The sequence below is a fragment of the Heterodontus francisci genome, chromosome 10, assembly GCF_036365525.1.
Source record: "Heterodontus francisci isolate sHetFra1 chromosome 10, sHetFra1.hap1, whole genome shotgun sequence".
Classification (NCBI taxonomy): Eukaryota; Metazoa; Chordata; class Chondrichthyes; order Heterodontiformes; family Heterodontidae; genus Heterodontus; species Heterodontus francisci.
In genome coordinates this window covers 23,454,515-23,471,288 of record NC_090380.1, presented here as the reverse complement: position 1 = coordinate 23,471,288, position 16,774 = coordinate 23,454,515, and the positions used below count along the sequence as shown (strand labels likewise).

Below are 16,774 nucleotides of genomic sequence, written 5' to 3'. Positions count from 1 at the left end.
TGTAACTGTAGAAGTGAGTGTGGCATGTCTGGGAGCTCTGTGTAACTGTAGTAGTGAGTGAGGTGTGTCCGGGAGTTCTGTGTAACTGTGGTATTGACTGAGGTGTGTCTGGGAGCTCTTTGTAACTGTAGTAGTGAGCGAGGTGTGTCCGGGAGCTCTGTGTGACTGTGGTAGTGAGTGAGGTGTGTCTGGGAGCTCTGTGTAACTGTGGTATTGAGTGAGGTGTGTCTGGGAGCTCTGTGTAACTGTGGTATTGAGTGAGGTGTGTCTGGGAGCTCTGTGTAACTGTGGTATTGAGTGAGGTGTGTCTGGGAGCTCTGTGTAACTGTGGTATTGAGTGAGGTGTGTCTGGGAGCTCTTTGTAACTGTGGTAGTGAGTGAGGTGTGTCTGTGAGCTCTGTGTAACCGTGGTCGTGAGTGAGGAGTGTCTGGGAGCTCTGTGTAACTGTCGTAGTGAGTGTAGTGTGTCCGGGAGCTCTGTGTAACTGTGGTATTGAGTGAGGTGAGTCTGGGAGCTCTTTGTAACTGTGGTAGTGAGTGAGGCGTTTCATGGAGCTCTGTGTAACTGTGGTATTGAGTGAGGTATCTCTGGGAGCTCTGTGTAACTGTGGTATTGAGTGAGGTGTGTCCGGGAGCTCTGTGTAACTGTCGTAGTGAGTGAGGTGTGTCCGGGAGCTCTGTGTAACTGTGGTAGTGAGTGAGGTGTGTCTGGGAGCTCTGTGTAACTGTGGTATTGAGTGAGGTGTGTCTGAGAGCTCTGTGTAACTGTTGTAGTGAGTGAGGTGTGTCTGGGAGCTCTGTGCAACTGTGGTATTGACTGAGGTGTGTCTGGGAGCTCTTTGTAACTGTAGTAGTGAGCGAGGTGTGTCCGGGAGCTCTGTGTAACTGTGGTAGTGAGTGAGGTGTGTCTGGGAGCTCTGTGCAACTGTGGTAGTGAGTGAGGTGTGTCTGGGAGCTCTTTGTAACTGTAGTAGTGAGCGAGGTGTGTCCGGGATCTCTGTGTAACTGTGGTAGTGAGTGAGGTGTGTCTGGGAGCTCTTTGTAACTGCAGTAGTGAGCGAGGTGTGTCCGGGAGCTCTGTGTGACTGTGGTAGTGAGTGAGGTGTGTCTGGGAGCTCTGTGCAACTGTGGTGTTGAGTGAGGTGTGTCTGGGAGCTCTGTGTAACTGTGGTATTGAGTGAGGTGTGTCTGGGAGCTCTTTGTAACTGTGGTATTGAGTGAGGTGTGTCTGGGAGCTCTGTGTAACTGTGGTATTGAGTGAGGTGTGTCTGGGAGCTCTGTGTAACTGTGGTATTGAGTGAGGTGTGTCTGGGAGCTCTTTGTAACTGTGGTAGTGAGTGAGGTGTGTCTGTGAGCTCTGTGTAACCGTGGTCGTGAGTGAGGAGTGTCTGGGAGCTCTGTGTAACTGTCGTAGTGAGTGTAGTGTGTCCGGGAGCTCTGTGTAACTGTGGTATTGAGTGAGGTGAGTCTGGGAGCTCTTTGTAACTGTGGTAGTGAGTGAGGTGTGTCTGGGAGCTCTGTGTAACTGTGGTATTGAGTGAGGTATCTCTGGGAGCTCTGTGTAACTGTCGTAGTGAGTGAGGTGTGTCCGGGAGCTCTGTGTAACTGTGGTAGTGAGTGAGGTGTGTCTGTGAGCTCTGTGTAACCGTGGTCATGAGTGAGGAGTGTCTGGGAGCTCTGTGTAACTGTCGTAGTGAGTGAGGTGTGTCTGGGAGCTCTTTGTAACTGTAGTAGTCAGCGAGGTGTGTCCGGGAGCTCTGTGTAACTGTGGTAGTGAGTGAGGTGTGTCTGGGAGCTCTGTGTAACTGTGGTATTGACTGAGGTGTGTCTGGGAGCTCTTTGTAACTGTAGTAGTGAGCGAGGTGTGTCCGGGAGCTCTGTGTAACTGTGGTATTGAGTGAAGTGTGTCTGGGAGCTCTGTGCAACTGTGGTGTTGAGTGAGGTGTGTCTGGGAGCTCTGTGTAACTGTGGTATTGAGTGAGGTGTGTCTGGGAGCTCTTTGTAACTGTGGTATTGAGTGAGGTGAGTCTGGGAGCTCTGTGTAACTGTGGTATTGAGTGAGGTGTGTCTGGGAGCTCTTTGTAACTGTAGTAGTGAGCGAGGTGTGTCTGGGAGCTCTTTGTAACTGTGGTATTGAGTGAGGTGTGTCTGGGAGCTCTATGTAACTGTCGTAGTGAGTGAGATGTGTCCGGGAGCTCTGTGTAACTGTGGTATTGACTGAGGTGTGTCTGGGAGCTCTTTGTAACTGTAGTAGTGAGCGAGGTGTGTCCGGGAGCTCTGTGTAACTGTGGTATTGAGTGAAGTGTGTCTGGGAGCTCTATGTAACTGTCGTAGTGAGTGAGATGTGTCCGGGAGCTCTGTGTAACTGTAGTAGTGAGCGCGGTGTGTCTGGGAGCTCTGTGCAACTGTGGTATTGAGTGTAGTGTGTCCGGGAGCTCTGTGTAACTGTGGTATTGAGTGAGATGAGTCTGGGAGCTCTGTGTAACTGTGGTAGTGAGTGAGGTGTGTCTGGGAGCTCTGTGTAACTGTGGTATTGAGTGAGGTGTGTCTGGGAGCTCTGTGTAACTGTCGTCGTGAGTGTCGTGTGTCCGGGAGCTCTGTGTAACTGTGGTATTGAGTGAGGTGAGTCTGGGAGCTCTTTGTAACTGTGGTAGTGAGTGACGTGTGTCCTTGAGCTCTGTGTAACTGTGGTATTGAGTGAGGTGAGTCTGGGAGCTCTTTGTAACTGTGGTAGTGAGTGACGTGTGTCCTTGAGCTCTGTGTAACTGTGGTATTGAGTGAGGTGAGTCTGGGAGCTCTTTGTAACTGTGGTAGTGAGTGAGGTGTTTCCGGGAGCTCTGTGTAACTGTGGTATTTAGTGAGGTATCTCTGGGAGCTCTGTGTAACTGTAGTATTGAGTGAGGTGTGTCTGGGAGCTCTGTGTAACTGTCGTAGTGAGTGAGGTGTGTCCGGGAGCTCTGTGTAACTGTGGTAGTGAGTGAGGTGTGTCTGGGAGCTCTGTGATACTGTGGTATTGAGTGAGGTGTGTCTGAGAGCTCTGTGTAACTGTCGTAGTGAGTGAGGTGTGTCCGGGAGCTCTGTGTAACTGTGGTATTGACTGAGGTGTGTCTGAGAGCTCTGTGTAACTGTAGTAGTGAGCGAGGTGTGTCCGGGAGCTCTGTGTAACTGTGGTAGTGAGTGAGGTGTGTCTGGGAGCTCTGTGTAACTGTGGTATTGAGTGAGGTGTGTCTGGGTGCTCTGTGTAACTGTGGTAGTGAGTGAGGTGTGTCTGGGAGCTCTGTGTAACTGTGGTATTGAGTGAGGTGTGTCTGGGTGCTCTGTGTAACTGTGGTATTGACTGAGGTGTGTCTGGGAGCTCTTTGTAACTGTAGTAGTGAGCGAGGTGTGTCCGGGAGCTCTGTGTAACTGTGGTAGTGAGTGAGGTGTGTCTGGGAGCTCTGTGTAACTGTGGTATTGAGTGAGGTGTGTCTGGGTGCTCTGTGTAACTGTGGTATTGACTGAGGTGTGTCTGGGAGCTCTTTGTAACTGTAGTAGTGAGCGAGGTGTGTCCGGGAGCTCTTTGTAACTGTAGTAGTGAGCGAGGTGTGTCCGGGAGCTCTGTGTAACTGTGGTAGTGAGTGAGGTGTGTCTGGGAGCTCTGTGTAACTGTGGTATTGAGTGAGGTGTGTCTGGGAGCTCTGTGTAACTGTGGTAGTGAGTGAGGTGTGTCTGGGAGCTCTGTGTAACTGTGGTATTGAGTGAGGTGTGTCCGGGAGCTCTTTGTAACTGTAGTAGTGAGCGAGGTGTGTCCGGGAGCTCTGTGTAACTGTGGTAGTGAGTGAGGTGTGTCTGGGAGCTCTGTGTAACTGTGGTATTGAGTGAGGTGTGTCCGGGAGCTCTTTGTAACTGTAGTAGTGAGCGAGGTGTGTCCGGGAGCTCTGTGTAACTGTGGTAGTGAGTGAGGTGTGTCTGGGAGCTCTGTGTAACTGTGGTATTGAGTGAGGTGTGTCTGGGAGCTCTGTGTAACTGTGGTAGTGAGTGAGGTGTGTCTGGGAGCTCTGTGTAACTGTGGTATTGAGTGAGGTGTGTCCGGGAGCTCTTTGTAACTGTAGTAGTGAGCGAGGTGTGTCCGGGAGCTCTGTGTAACTGTGGTAGTGAGTGAGGTGTGTCTGGGAGCTCTGTGTAACTGTGGTATTGAGTGAGGTGTGTCTGGGAGCTCTGTGTAACTGTGGTATTGAGTGAGGTGTGTCTGGGAGCTCTGTGTAACTGTGGTATTGAGTGAGGTGTGTCTGGGAGCTCTTTGTAACTGTGGTAGTGAGTGAGGTGTGTCTGTGAGCTCTGTGTAACCGTGGTCGTGAGTGAGGAGTGTCTGGGAGCTCTGTGTAACTGTCGTAGTGAGTGTAGTGTGTCCGGGAGCTCTTTGTAACTGTAGTAGTGAGCGAGGTGTGTCCGGGAGCTCTGTGTAACTGTGGTATTGAGTGAGGTGAGTCTGGGAGCTCTTTGTAACTGTGGTAGTGAGTGAGGCGTTTCCGGGAGCTCTGTGTAACTGTGGTATTGAGTGAGGTATCTCTGGGAGCTCTGTGTAACTGTTGTAGTGAGTGAGGTGTGTCCGGGAGCTCTGTGTAACTGTGGTAGTGAGTGAGGTGTGTCTGGGAGCTCTGTGTAACTGTGGTATTGAGTGAGGTGTGTCTGAGAGCTCTGTGTAACTGTCGTAGTGAGTGAGGTGTGTCTGGGAGCTCTGTGTAACTGTGGTATTGACTGAGGTGTGTCTGGGAGCTCTTTGTAACTGTAGTAGTGAGCGAGGTGTGTCCGGGAGCTCTGTGTAACTGTGGTAGTGAGTGAGGTGTGTCTGGGAGCTCTGTGTAACTGAGGTATTGAGTGAGGTGTGTCTGGGAGCTCTGTGTCACTGTGGTATTGACTGAGGTGTGTCTGGGAGCTCTTTGTAACTGTTGTAGTGAGCGAGGTGTGTCCGGGAGCTCTGTGTAACTGTGGTAGTGAGTGAGGTGTGTCTGGGAGCTCTATGTAACTGTGGTAGTGAGTGAGGTGTGTCCGGGAGCTCTGTGTAACTGTAGTAGTGAGCGCGGTGTGTCTGGGAGCTCTGTGCAACTGTGGTATTGAGTGTAGTTTGTCCGAGAGCTCTGTGTAACTGTGGTAGTGAGTGAGGTGTTTCTGGGAGCTCTGTGTAACTGTGGTAGTGAGTGAGGTGTGTCTGGGAGCTCTGTGTAACTGTGGTATTGAGTGAGGTGTGTCTGGGAGCTCTGTGTAACTGTGGTATTGAGTGAGGTGTGTCTGGGAGCTCTGTGTAACTGTGGTAGTGAGTGAGGTGTGTCTGGGAGCTCTGTGTAACTGTGGTAGTGAGTGAGGTGTGTCTGGGAGCTCTGTGTAACTGTGGTAGTGAGTGAGGTGTGTCTGGGAGCTCTGTGTAACTGTGGTAGTGAGTGAGGTGTTTCTGGGAGCTCTGTGTAACTGTGGTAGTGAGTGAGGTGTGTCTGGGAGCTCTGTGTAACTGTGGTAGTGAGTGAGGTGTGTCTGGGAGCTCTGTGTAACTGTAGTAGTGAGTGAGGTGTGTCTGGGAGATCTGTGTAACTGTAGTAGTGAGTGAGGTGTGTCTGGGAGCTCTGTGTAACTGTGGTAGTGAGTGAGGTGTGTCTGGGAGCTCTGTGTAACTGTGGTCGTGAGTGAGGTGTGTCTGGGAGCTCTGTGTAACTGTGGTATTGAGTGAGGTGTGTCTGGGAGCTCTGTGTAACTGTGGTATTGAGTGAGGTGTTTCTGGGAGCTCTGTGTAACTGTGGTAGTGAGTGAGGTGTGTCTGGGAGCTCTGTGTAACTGTGGTAGTGAGTGAGGTGTGTCTGGGAGCTCTGTGTAACTGTGGTATTGAGTGAGGTGTTTCTGGGAGCTCTGTGTAACTGTGGTAGTGAGTGAGGTGTGTCTGGGAGCTCTGTGTAACTGTGGTAGTGAGTGAGGTGTGTCTGGGAGCTCTGTGTAACTGTAGTAGTGAGTGAGGTGTGTCTGAGAGCTCTGTGTAACTGTGGTAGTGAGTGAGGTGTGTCTGGGAGCTCTGTGTAACTGTAGTAGTGAGTGAGGTGTTTCTGGGAGCTCTGTGTAACTGTGGTATTGAGTGAGGTGTTTCTGGGAGCTCTGTGTAACTGTGGTAGTGAGTGAGGTGTGTCTGGGAGCTCTGTGTAACTGTGGTAGTGAGTGAGGTGTGTCTGGGAGCTCTGTGTAACTGTGGTAGTGAGTGAGGTGTGTCTGGGAGCTCTGTGTAACTGTGGTAGTGAGTGAGGTGTGTCTGGGAGCTCTGTGTAACTGTAGTAGTGAGTGAGGTGTTTCTGGGAGCTCTGTGTAACTGTGGTATTGAGTGAGGTGTTTCTGGGAGCTCTGTGTAACTGTGGTAGTGAGTGAGGTGTGTCTGGGAGCTCTGTGTAACTGTGGTAGTGAGTGAGGTGTGTCTGGGAGCTCTGTGTAACTGTGGTAGTGAGTGAGGTGTGTCTGGGAGCTCTGTGTAACTGTGGTAGTGAGTGAGGTGTGTCTGGGAGCTCTGTGTAACTGTGGTAGTGAGTGAGGTGTGTCTGGGAGCTCTGTGTAACTGTGGTAGTGAGTGAGGTGTGTCTGGGAGCTCTGTGTAACTGTGGTATTGAGTGAGGTGTGTCTGGGAGCTCTGTGTAACTGTGGTATTGAGTGAGGTGTTTCTGGGAGCTCTGTGTAACTGTGGTAGTGAGTGAGGTGTGTCTGGGAGCTCTGTGTAACTGTGGTAGTGAGTGAGGTGTGTCTGGGAGATCTGTGTAACTGTGGTAGTGAGTGAGGTGTGTCTGGGAGCTCTGTGTAACTGTGGTATTGAGTGAGGTGTTTCTGGGAGCTCTGTGTAACTGTGGTAGTGAGTGAGGTGTGTCTGGGAGCTCTGTGTAACTGTGGTAGTGAGTGAGGTGTGTTTGGGAGCTCTGTGTAACTGTGGTAGTGAGTGAGGTGTGTCTGGGAGCTCTGTGTAACTGTGGTAGTGAGTGAGGTGTGTCTGGGAGATCTGTGTAACTGTGGTAGTGAGTGAGGTGTGTCTGGGAGCTCTGTGTAACTGTGGTATTGAGTGAGGTGTTTCTGGGAGCTCTGTGTAACTGTGGTAGTGAGTGAGGTGTGTCTGGGAGCTCTGTGTAACTGTGGTAGTGAGTGAGGTGTGTTTGGGAGCTCTGTGTAACTGTGGTAGTGAGTGAGGTGTGTCTGGGAGCTCTGTGTAACTGTAGTGGTGAGTGAGGTGTGTCTGGGAGATCTGTGTAACTGTGGTATTGAGTGAGGTGTGTCTGGGAGCTCTGTGTAACTGTGGTATTGAGTGAGGTGTTTCTGGGAGCTCTGTGTAACTGTGGTAGTGAGTGAGGTGTGTCTGGGAGCTCTGTGTAACTGTAGTAGTGAGTGAGGTGTGTCTGGGAGATCTGTGCAACTGTGGTATTGAGTGAGGTGTTTCTGGGAGCTCTGTGTAACTGTGGTAGTGAGTGAGGTGTGTTTGGGAGCTCTGTGTAACTGTGGTAGTGAGTGAGGTGTGTCTGGGATCTCTGTGTAACTGTGGTATTGAGTGAGGTGTTTCTGGGAGCTCTGTGTAACTGTGGTAGTGAGTGAGGTGTGTCTGGGATCTCTGTGTAACTGTGGTATTGAGTGAGGTGTTTCTGGGCACTTTGTGTAACTGGGTGGATGTTTCATAAAATGGTTTTTAATTTGTGCTTTTTTTCTTCTCTAACAGGAGAAACAAATCTTTCTTGGATAATCTCGAAAGGAGACAGCTGTCCAATGAGAATTCACACTGCTTCGCCCCTCCTTCATCTGATGAGGAGAGCTTTGAACATGACTCCAAACAACATGTCACTGCATCCAGCTGTTATGAAGATCTAAGGGAGGATGAGCAGGTCTATTCCGGGGCTATGATCGGAGATTCTGCCTGTCGAGACTCTGCTAAAGGTAATGGATTGTTTCAAAAATATAAACCACCATTATCAACAATATCATAAGCAGCATTGTAAATCAGCATTTCATACCTCAAAACAAAAGCCTCATTTAAAGATGAAAGTGGATGGTCTTTGTGATGGAATGGATGTGGAATTGAAAGTTCAACTTGAGGGCACTGGGACTGCAAGGTTGTGAACAGTCTGGTTCAGCAGGGGCTGGGGATAAAATCGATGCTGAGAGTTTAGAAATTGTGGCAGGGCCTAAGACGATGGCTTTGGTCTTCCTGGTGTTTAACTGGAAGAAATTGCAGCTCATCCAGAATTGGACGTTGGAAAGATTCAGTGAAGTGATTGAGAGAGGTTGTGGTGAGGTAGAGCAGGATTTCCTCAGTGTACATTGATACTGACCCCATCTCTGTAGCTAATATTGCTAAGGGACAGATGTAGATGAGAAATGGGAGGGGGCCTAGGATTGCTCCTTGAGGGAATCCAGAGGTAACAGTGCGGGAGAGGGAAGATTAGCCATTGCAAGTGATACTCTGGCTATGACTGGAAGGATAAGAATCGAGTCAGGCAAATGCAGTCCCTCCCAGCTGGACTATGGAGGAGCAGCATTGGAGAAAGATGGCATGGTCAACCATATCAAAAGCTACAGAGAGATCGAGAAGGATGAGGAAGGATGGTTCACCACTGTCACAGTCACACAGGATGTTATTTGTAACTTTAATACGGGCCGTTTCTGTGAGGAAACCTGATTGGAGGGATTCAAGCATGGAATTCTGGGAAAGATGGCACCGAGTTGGGAGGAGCCAAATGTTGAAGGAATTTGGAGAGAAAAGGGAAGGATTGGAGATGAAGCGAGGGGCTATAGGTGTTGTGTTGTACTAGTAGCATAGTTAGGGCATTGTTGATAAAGTCTTGGAGTCTAGATAAGGTCAGCTAGTAACTCTTATTATTTACACATTTCTATCTACCCTCTCCTCAAGCCTTGCTAGCTAGCATTCTTCATGCTACAACTCTCTTCTTCCAAAGTCCATTATCATGTGACTATGACATCATCATCACTATAGTCAGAGGGTTGCTATCACTGTCTCCAACATTAACCCTTTCAGGTCCTTATACTACATCTCCCTCCAAGTCGTTATCCATACACATTCTTTAAACATATATGCATTCTTGACTTTACCTACTAGCCTTTCTCCCTCCAGGTCCCTGACTTCACAGATTTAGTCTGTTCGGAGGTTTCACGACTCTTCCTGATCTTGTTCTAGTCTGACTGGGATGATCAGTAGTCTTCCTTGTAAGTTTGGATCGCTGACTTGGTTGATTTCTACTGAGGATTGTCGTATTGTTGCTTTGGGTTTCTTCATCGTCATCTGGGTCTTCCAAATGAAAGATTGACTGTTGCTTCTGGGGAATAGGGATAATGTTTCTCCTATTTCTGTGTATGTTCCCTTCTGTTGTGTGTACCACATACAATCTCTGGTAGCTTTCATCTCTGTGGATTACAGTACCTTCCCTTTCTAGGTCACGTTTAATACACTTTGGCTTTCGTTCGGTTTCGTTGAGTCTCTGACATGAAATCTTTTGCTGTAATTTCGAGTTTGTTGCCTTCTAGAAGAGTTTTCCCACTCTCTTACTCTCTCGTAGTCCTGGACATTCAATCCTGGAAGCAATGTTTTAGGCATCACAGGAAGTTGTGTTCTTATCTTCCTGCCCATCAGTAACTCTGCAGGTGGTAGTCCACACATCAATAGTGTAGATCGATAAATTAGAAGTGAGTTTGGAAGGTTTTCATTCTTCTTCAATAAGGACTTTATGGTTCTTTCACCTCTTTCCACTTCACCATTCGACTGTGGATATCCTGGTGAACTTGTGAGATGTTGAAATCCCATTCTTGTTGCAAACTGTGTGAAATATTCATTTGCAAACTGTGGATCCGTTGTCTGACGATACATAGTCAGGGATACCATGCGTCGCAAAGATGTCTTGTGAAACTCTTATAACTGCTCCTGTTGTTGTTGAATATAACCCTCTCACTTCTATCCACCTTGAGAAGTAATCAATGATAATTATGTAGGACTTTCCATTGAACATGAATAAATCCATACCTAGACATTGCCAAGGTCTGGTCGGAAATTGAGTAGTTAACAAAGATTCACGCTGTTCTGGTCTTTGTATTGCACAGATCTGGCAGTTCTGGATAAGATTTTCGATGTCTTTGGATATTGCTGGCCACTACACTGATGATTGTGCCCTTGCTCTGCACTTCATTATTCCCATATGACCTTGATGTAGACGTTCCAACATATCCAATCTAAGTGAACTGAGGATGTCAAATCTGTCATTGTAAAATAGCAAATCATCCATGATTGGGAAGTATTTTCTATATTCATAGTAAGTTTTCATCGTCTTCCCACATGTCTTCTTGTGGCCACCCTTGTGTGCAATACTGCCTTATACGAATACATTCTTCATTGTTTTTTGGGCGTGACAAATTTCTTGCAGTTTCTGCATACTTGCCAGCTAGTTTATTTATTTTTTATTTATTTAGAGATACAGCACTGAAACAGGCCCTTCGGCCCACCGAGTCTGTGCCGATCAACAACCACCCATTTATACTAACCCTACAGTAATCCCATATTCCCTAACACCTACCTACACTAGGTGCAATTTCCAATGGCCAATTTACCTATCAACCTGCAAGTCTTTGGCTGTGGGAGGAAACCAGTGCAGTATACTGTGAATATGACTCTATTTCACGCACAAAATTCAAATCTTGTTGTGTTGGATGATCTACCTTTGCTCTTGATAGCGCATCAGTGGACATTTGCATCTTTCTCTGGACATATACAGTCTCATACGTATATCTCATCAACCTTAAACAAAATCTTTGGATTCTTGGAGGCATTTTTGCAATCTCCTTTTCATCCAGCAAAGATACCAAAGGTTTATGGACTGTCTCAATGATGACTCCCAATCCAACAATGTAATCAGAAAATGTCTCACATGCCCATGTGACGGCAAGTGCTTCTTTTTCAATTACTGGATACTTTGGCTCTGTGTCAGACAAAGCTCTAGATGCGTAGTATATTGGTCTGCGAGAACCATCAGGTTGCTCCTGGTAAAGGACTGCCCCTAACCCCGTGGAGGAGGCATCTGCAGCTATCATTGTTGGTGGTGTAGGGTTATCGTGTGCCAAGATGTCTGGCAATATGAGCATTTCTTTAATCTTCCAGAATGCTTGTTCTTGATGTGAACTCCAACACCACGCTTGATCTTTTTTGAGAAGTTGTCTTAGTGGTTCTGTTACCAGTGCTAAATGAGGTCGAAGTTTGGCTAACTGATTCACCATTCCAAGGAATCTTTGGAGCTGCTGAACAGAAGTAGGAGTCGGGAATTCTGTAATGGCTCATATCTTCTGTGGGTCTGCCATCATACCTTTACTGCTTACCATGTGTCCCAAGAAACGGATTCGCAATTCTCGTTCAGTGTTAGCCCTGCTTCTTGAAGTCACTGTAGAACTGCTCGGATTCTTTGGTCATGTTCCTGTACTGACCACCCATGCATCAGGCTGTCATCCATATGTTAAATAACTCCTCTGAGCCCTTCTAAGATGTTAAACATAAACCTTTGGAAGATCTCTAGTGCGGAATCTATCCCAAATGGTAACCAATTAAAACAAAACCTCCCAAATGGGGTTATAAATGTGGTTAGTAATCTTGAGGTCTCAACTAAGGGAATCTGCTAAAATCCACGATTGGTGTCGCGTTTGGTAAACATGATGCTCTGAGACAATTTTGCCAAGCTGTCATCCACTGTGAACATTGGGATAATCTCACACGCTACTGCTTTGTTAAGGTGCATTAAATCCACACAGACACAAAGAATACCATTTTGTTTTGGGTTTGAAACCATAGCCGAAAACCACTCCATTGGTTTCGTAACAGGAGAAATGACTCCCATCCCGGTCATCTCTCCCAGCTGGTCTTGAACTTGGTTCATCAATGACTGAGGTATCTTTTTGGGTATCTTAAAGATACAAACTGGTCTGGCATCTTCTTTAAGTGTGATTCTATCCTCTGTCTTCACTCTCCCGAGACCTGTGAAAAGTTTTGGATAGTCTGCTTGAAAGCGACTGTTTACCTGTGGCTGTTTGACTTCATCAATTTTCCTGACCAGATGCAGGTCTAAGCACGCTTTTCTGGTTAGGAAGGAAAAATCTTGGTTTTGCAAGACTTGTAGGGTTTCCATAGTTTGTCTCCCTTTATATTGGAGAGTTGCTTGAAGCTTCCCTTCACTTTCAGTTGGGTCCCGTCTGGACCATGCAACTGTGTCGTAGGCAATGTCTCATCAACCACGGCTCTTGATCTGAAAGAACTGTGACACTAGCACCTATGTCCAATTTGAAAATCGTTAAGATGTCCACTTACATAAATGTCCACCGTCCAAAATCCTTGATTTGGATCATTAATTTCTCCTAGGAAATCTCCTGGTTCCTTTCCTGCTGGAAGTTACAGTCGTAGAGTTAAAGAGTTATACAGCACAGAAACGGGCCCTTGGGCCGACTGTGTCTGTGCCAGCCATCAAGCCTATCTATTCTCATCCCATTTCCCAGCACTTGGTGAAAGGCATCAAGCTGTGGGAACCTAAAGCTCAGTTGCAAGATCAGAGGCATAGAGGAACCAGGTAAGTAGGCATTAGACTACCTTAGTCTTATTTAATCATTTAACAGATCTCTTGAAGTTGATGCACTTCATTCACCTCTCTTTGTGTGAAGGTTTTTTGCTTTGCGATTTTGACTGAGGAGGTGCTCTGGCACATTTTCCCATAATGGCCAATCTCTTACAGTTGAAACATTCCACTTTACTAGCAGGACACTGCTGCCATCTGTGGGTCTTCCTGGCTCCACAGCACTGGCACAGTTTCCTGGTGCTATGCACCTTCTCACCTGTGTGTGTCTTCTTCTCTATAGATTGCTTCTCCATCTTTGGCTTCAAGAACTGTACAGTCATTGGATTTTGTCTAATCCAAGGCTTCTCTTCAGCCTGCAGAATGGTTCTGTTTTGTCTTCAGACTTCTGCCTGTCGTACGATCTGAATTGCCTTCTCGAGTGTAAGGTCATCTTTCGGCTGTAAGAGATCTGATAAAGACTCATCAGCTATTCCGATAACTATTCGGTCCCTTATCAGTTCCACCTTCAATTCTCCATAGTCACATCCCTCAGCTAATCTGTACAGATCATTCATAAAAGAATCTATGGATTCACCTATCTTCTGGACTCACTTGTTAAATTTTGCTCTTTCCCGAATTCTGTTACTGCGTAAATTGAAATATTTGGCGAAGGTTTGTAGCAAATCCTCAAATTTATCAGAAGCCTTGTCTCACCATCATGTCATCCGCAATTGCACCCATAGAGTATACCAGGGTATTTACTTGTTCAGCTTCTGATTTAGATTGCAGCTGGGGAACTATCCTAAAGAGTAAGAATATTTTTCTCCATTACGACTAATTTTGTACCTGATTGGGTCCTTCCTAATCATGTAAGCTTTCAGGCATTCCGAATTTCAAATCTATTCTGTTTTCTTAGGCTTTCTCAGGCTTGTTAGGGTATTCCCCTTTTTAAACCGTTTTGGCTTCAATGGAGGTTTGTGCTCTTTCTGGACTTGTCGGGAGTTCCCGTGCTTTCTCTCCACTTTCTGGCTGAGCAATGGCTGCTGACTGCCTGACTCCCGAGTTGCCTCTTTGCCCGAGATTGACTTCTCTACCCGCTTTTTCAACCCAGTGCTCCATTAACCAACAATGGCCCCTTTTAAAATTCTCTCGCCTAATCCTGGAGTCGCTTTAACCACTACCACCATATTGTGTGTTGTTGTTGTTGTTGTAGCTGTAGCGTGGATAGGGCATTATTGATAAAGTCTCGCAGTCTAGATAAGGTCAACTAATAACATTATATGTACATCTCAATTTACACTCTCCTAAAGCCTCTCTAGCTAGCATCCTTTGTGCTGCTACTTTCTTCTTCCAAAGTCCATCACCATGCGACTGTTACATCATCATCACTACAGTGGGACGGGTTGATCTCACTGATCCAACATTAACCCTTTCAGGCCCTTATACTACAGTGGGTGCATTTTCTGAGGAGGGGATGAAGTTTTTGATAAGGTAGGGACAGCATGCGAGGAGAGGAAACCTTTTACAAAGTCAGAAAAGTAAACCACCATTTGTACAGCAATTTGTGTCGTGATTGCTAATAGAAAGAGGTCAGTCGTGGGCATTGCTACAGAAATGTTTACGCAATGGATTTTACCAAGTTATTTTCTCCATTCCCTGTTGGGTTTTGTTAAACAGATACTGATTACGACTGGAATTTGATGAAGCTGCAGAGCTGGTTCCCTGACTACGAAGTAACAGCCCTTGAAGAGCTCCTGCTGCAGTGTGATGGTGACTACAAGAGTTTGATCCGGCTGCTGCAATGAACAAATTGGAAACAATCAGAGTTATTTGGCTAGCGGATTTTTTTTTTCTCTAATAGAAATCAAAAACCCAGCCGGCTGGCCAACATTTGTCTGGCCTTCCGCCAAAACTCCATTTTTCAGCACTCAGCCAATTAACTGCCTTGCATTGGGGCTGCCATCCCTTTAAAAGATGGGAGCCCGCCTCCAAGAGCTGCTAACCAATAACAGGCTTGGCAGCTCGTCAGGCTCAGCAGCGCCACTAGGAACGGTGGCCACTACTAAGACTGCAGTAGGCCCAGGCCAGCCAGCATGGAGGAAACCCCGGATTCAAGGTAAGTATGTGGGATTCGCCAAGATCAGTTAGGCAGGCCCTGGCTGGGGGTCGGGTGGGTAGGGTCAGTCGTGAAGGTGGGGGTGGGTGTCTTCCCGAGAAAGGGTGCCCTTCAGGGCCACACAATACCTGATCATGAGGACCACCCCCCCCCCCCCCCCCACCTCCACCGCCCACCCCCCAGTCCAAGCCCAGAAGGAGGCCACCAGCTTTTACTGGGCAGCCTCCTCACGGGGCAGAGAGACCCCTTGCTGCTGTTAAAACACCAGCGGCAGTGAGAAGAGGCCCTTAAGTGGCACTTAATTGGTCACTTAAGTTCCTCAATTGGCCTCTGGGCAGGAAGGCAGTCCTCGACCTTCCCCACCCCGATAAAATTCCATGGCATCAGGAAGGTGATGGGCATTTCACCCCCCCACCTTCCCCTGCCATTTTTTACCCGCCTCCCAGCCCATCCCTAACAGTTGGTAAAATACACCCCCAAGTGTGAGAAACAGCTCCTCCTTTCCCAATGAAAGTGTAACACATTGGGATTTTTATCTATTGGGTCCGAACACGATTTTTGTTTAACTTATGCTATGCTTTTGTTATGATTTTTTTTCATTGGTTCACAAAAGGTTAACTCCTAGAGACATATACAAGCTGTCTATATTGTTGACTCGTTGGAATATCAGATGAAATAACCATAAAAATTATGAATTCTGTACAATTTGCGTTTGTAACAATGGGAAATGATTAAAGCACATCCCATGGCAGTTCATACCTACATTACAAAAATGGTTTTTATTCACTGGGGTGGGGAGGGCTCCTACTAAACATATCATGAAGTTGCCATAGCGCCCCATGAGGAAGAGGGGTTCCTCATTCAAGGTGTCAGTTTTGGAGAATGTAGCTATCTATGTAAGCCTCGACACAAAGAGCTGAAGGAACAATCTCGACTCTCTCTCTGAAGAAATCCATCCAGAACAGCCTGAGAGACCTGAGAGGTTACACTTTCACTTCAACCAGCGAGGGAGCCAAGGAGACATTAGCCTGAGGTATAAACACTTGTAGCTTGTAAGAACAAAAGTTAGAAGCAGTCAGTTCAGAGATAGCTAACTTGTAAAGTGAGTTCAGCCAGAAACAGAAGGCAGTGTCCCTTTTTAGCATGTTTCATAGTACCGGCTATGATAGGAAATAGATATCTCGCATTCGAAAACTGTCTACATTTCATATACTTGGTGCACAATAAACCAGTTTGTTAGCTTGCAATCAACTTTGTTTCACCGCTTTCACTCTGTTTCACCTTCCAAAAAGAGAGTACTAGTGCTTACAAAATCACAGATTTCAGGGAACACAAGGCGAGCTCTCATTATCACAGTATCAGGTCACATTATTGTTTAACTAATTAGTGGACAGCTAGGGTACTCTTCAGATCACAGGGACATGAATGACCAATGACGCTGAACCCAAGGTAATGTCTTGTTCAGGCACAAACATTTGTAACAGAGTTCATTTGTACAGAACTTGTCCTCAGGAGATTATGTAGAGTGCGGAGTCCATGATGGAGTAGATTATCTGTGGAAGAAATGGCCTTAGCTTTTTCTCTATTCACAACTGTGCAACAGCCCCAACAAACAAATTTCTCTGCAGCACCTGTGGAAGAGCCTGTCACTCCAGAATTGGCCTTTATAGCCACTCCAGGTGCTGCTTCACAAACCACTGACCACCTCCAGGCGCGTATCCATTGTCTCTCGAGATAAGGAGGCCCAAAAGAAAGAAGAACTTGCACTCTAATTATGAATGCATTATGCTTTGATCACAATATTGTGAATGATGTGGTACTTGGGTGCATTCAAATGCAAGTTACTTCAATAAATGTTTAAGTTCAATATTGTGCCTTCTGGCCATCCTTTGTGAAATTTCTTTGGCTGTTGCATATGTTTCTGGGTGGTCACCAATGAAGCTATCCTTGGTTTCATGTGGACCTTAGGGAATGAAACTTTCTTTCTCTAAGCTAGGTGAAGCAGCATCACAAATAAATGCAGGAAGATCTCAGCAATTGCTGTTCTGCAACACCTTCTGAGTTCCGATACAGCATCAGG

General features: G+C 46.8%; 1 protein-coding gene across 2 annotated transcripts in view; it reads left to right on the top strand.

Moving 5' to 3' along the window:
• The window catches only part of epsti1 (epithelial stromal interaction 1), a 69,070-nt gene extending 52,509 nt beyond the window's left edge, over nucleotides 1-16,561 (top strand). For both annotated transcript variants that reach the window (XM_068040268.1, XM_068040269.1), the window contains 2 exons: nucleotides 7,703-7,917; nucleotides 14,256-16,561. In XM_068040268.1, the coding sequence (XP_067896369.1) occupies nucleotides 7,703-7,917; nucleotides 14,256-14,383 (343 nt within the window). In that variant the 3' untranslated portion in view covers nucleotides 14,384-16,561. The remainder of the gene's footprint in view (nucleotides 1-7,702; nucleotides 7,918-14,255) is intronic.
• Nucleotides 16,562-16,774: the final 213 nt, after the last annotated feature.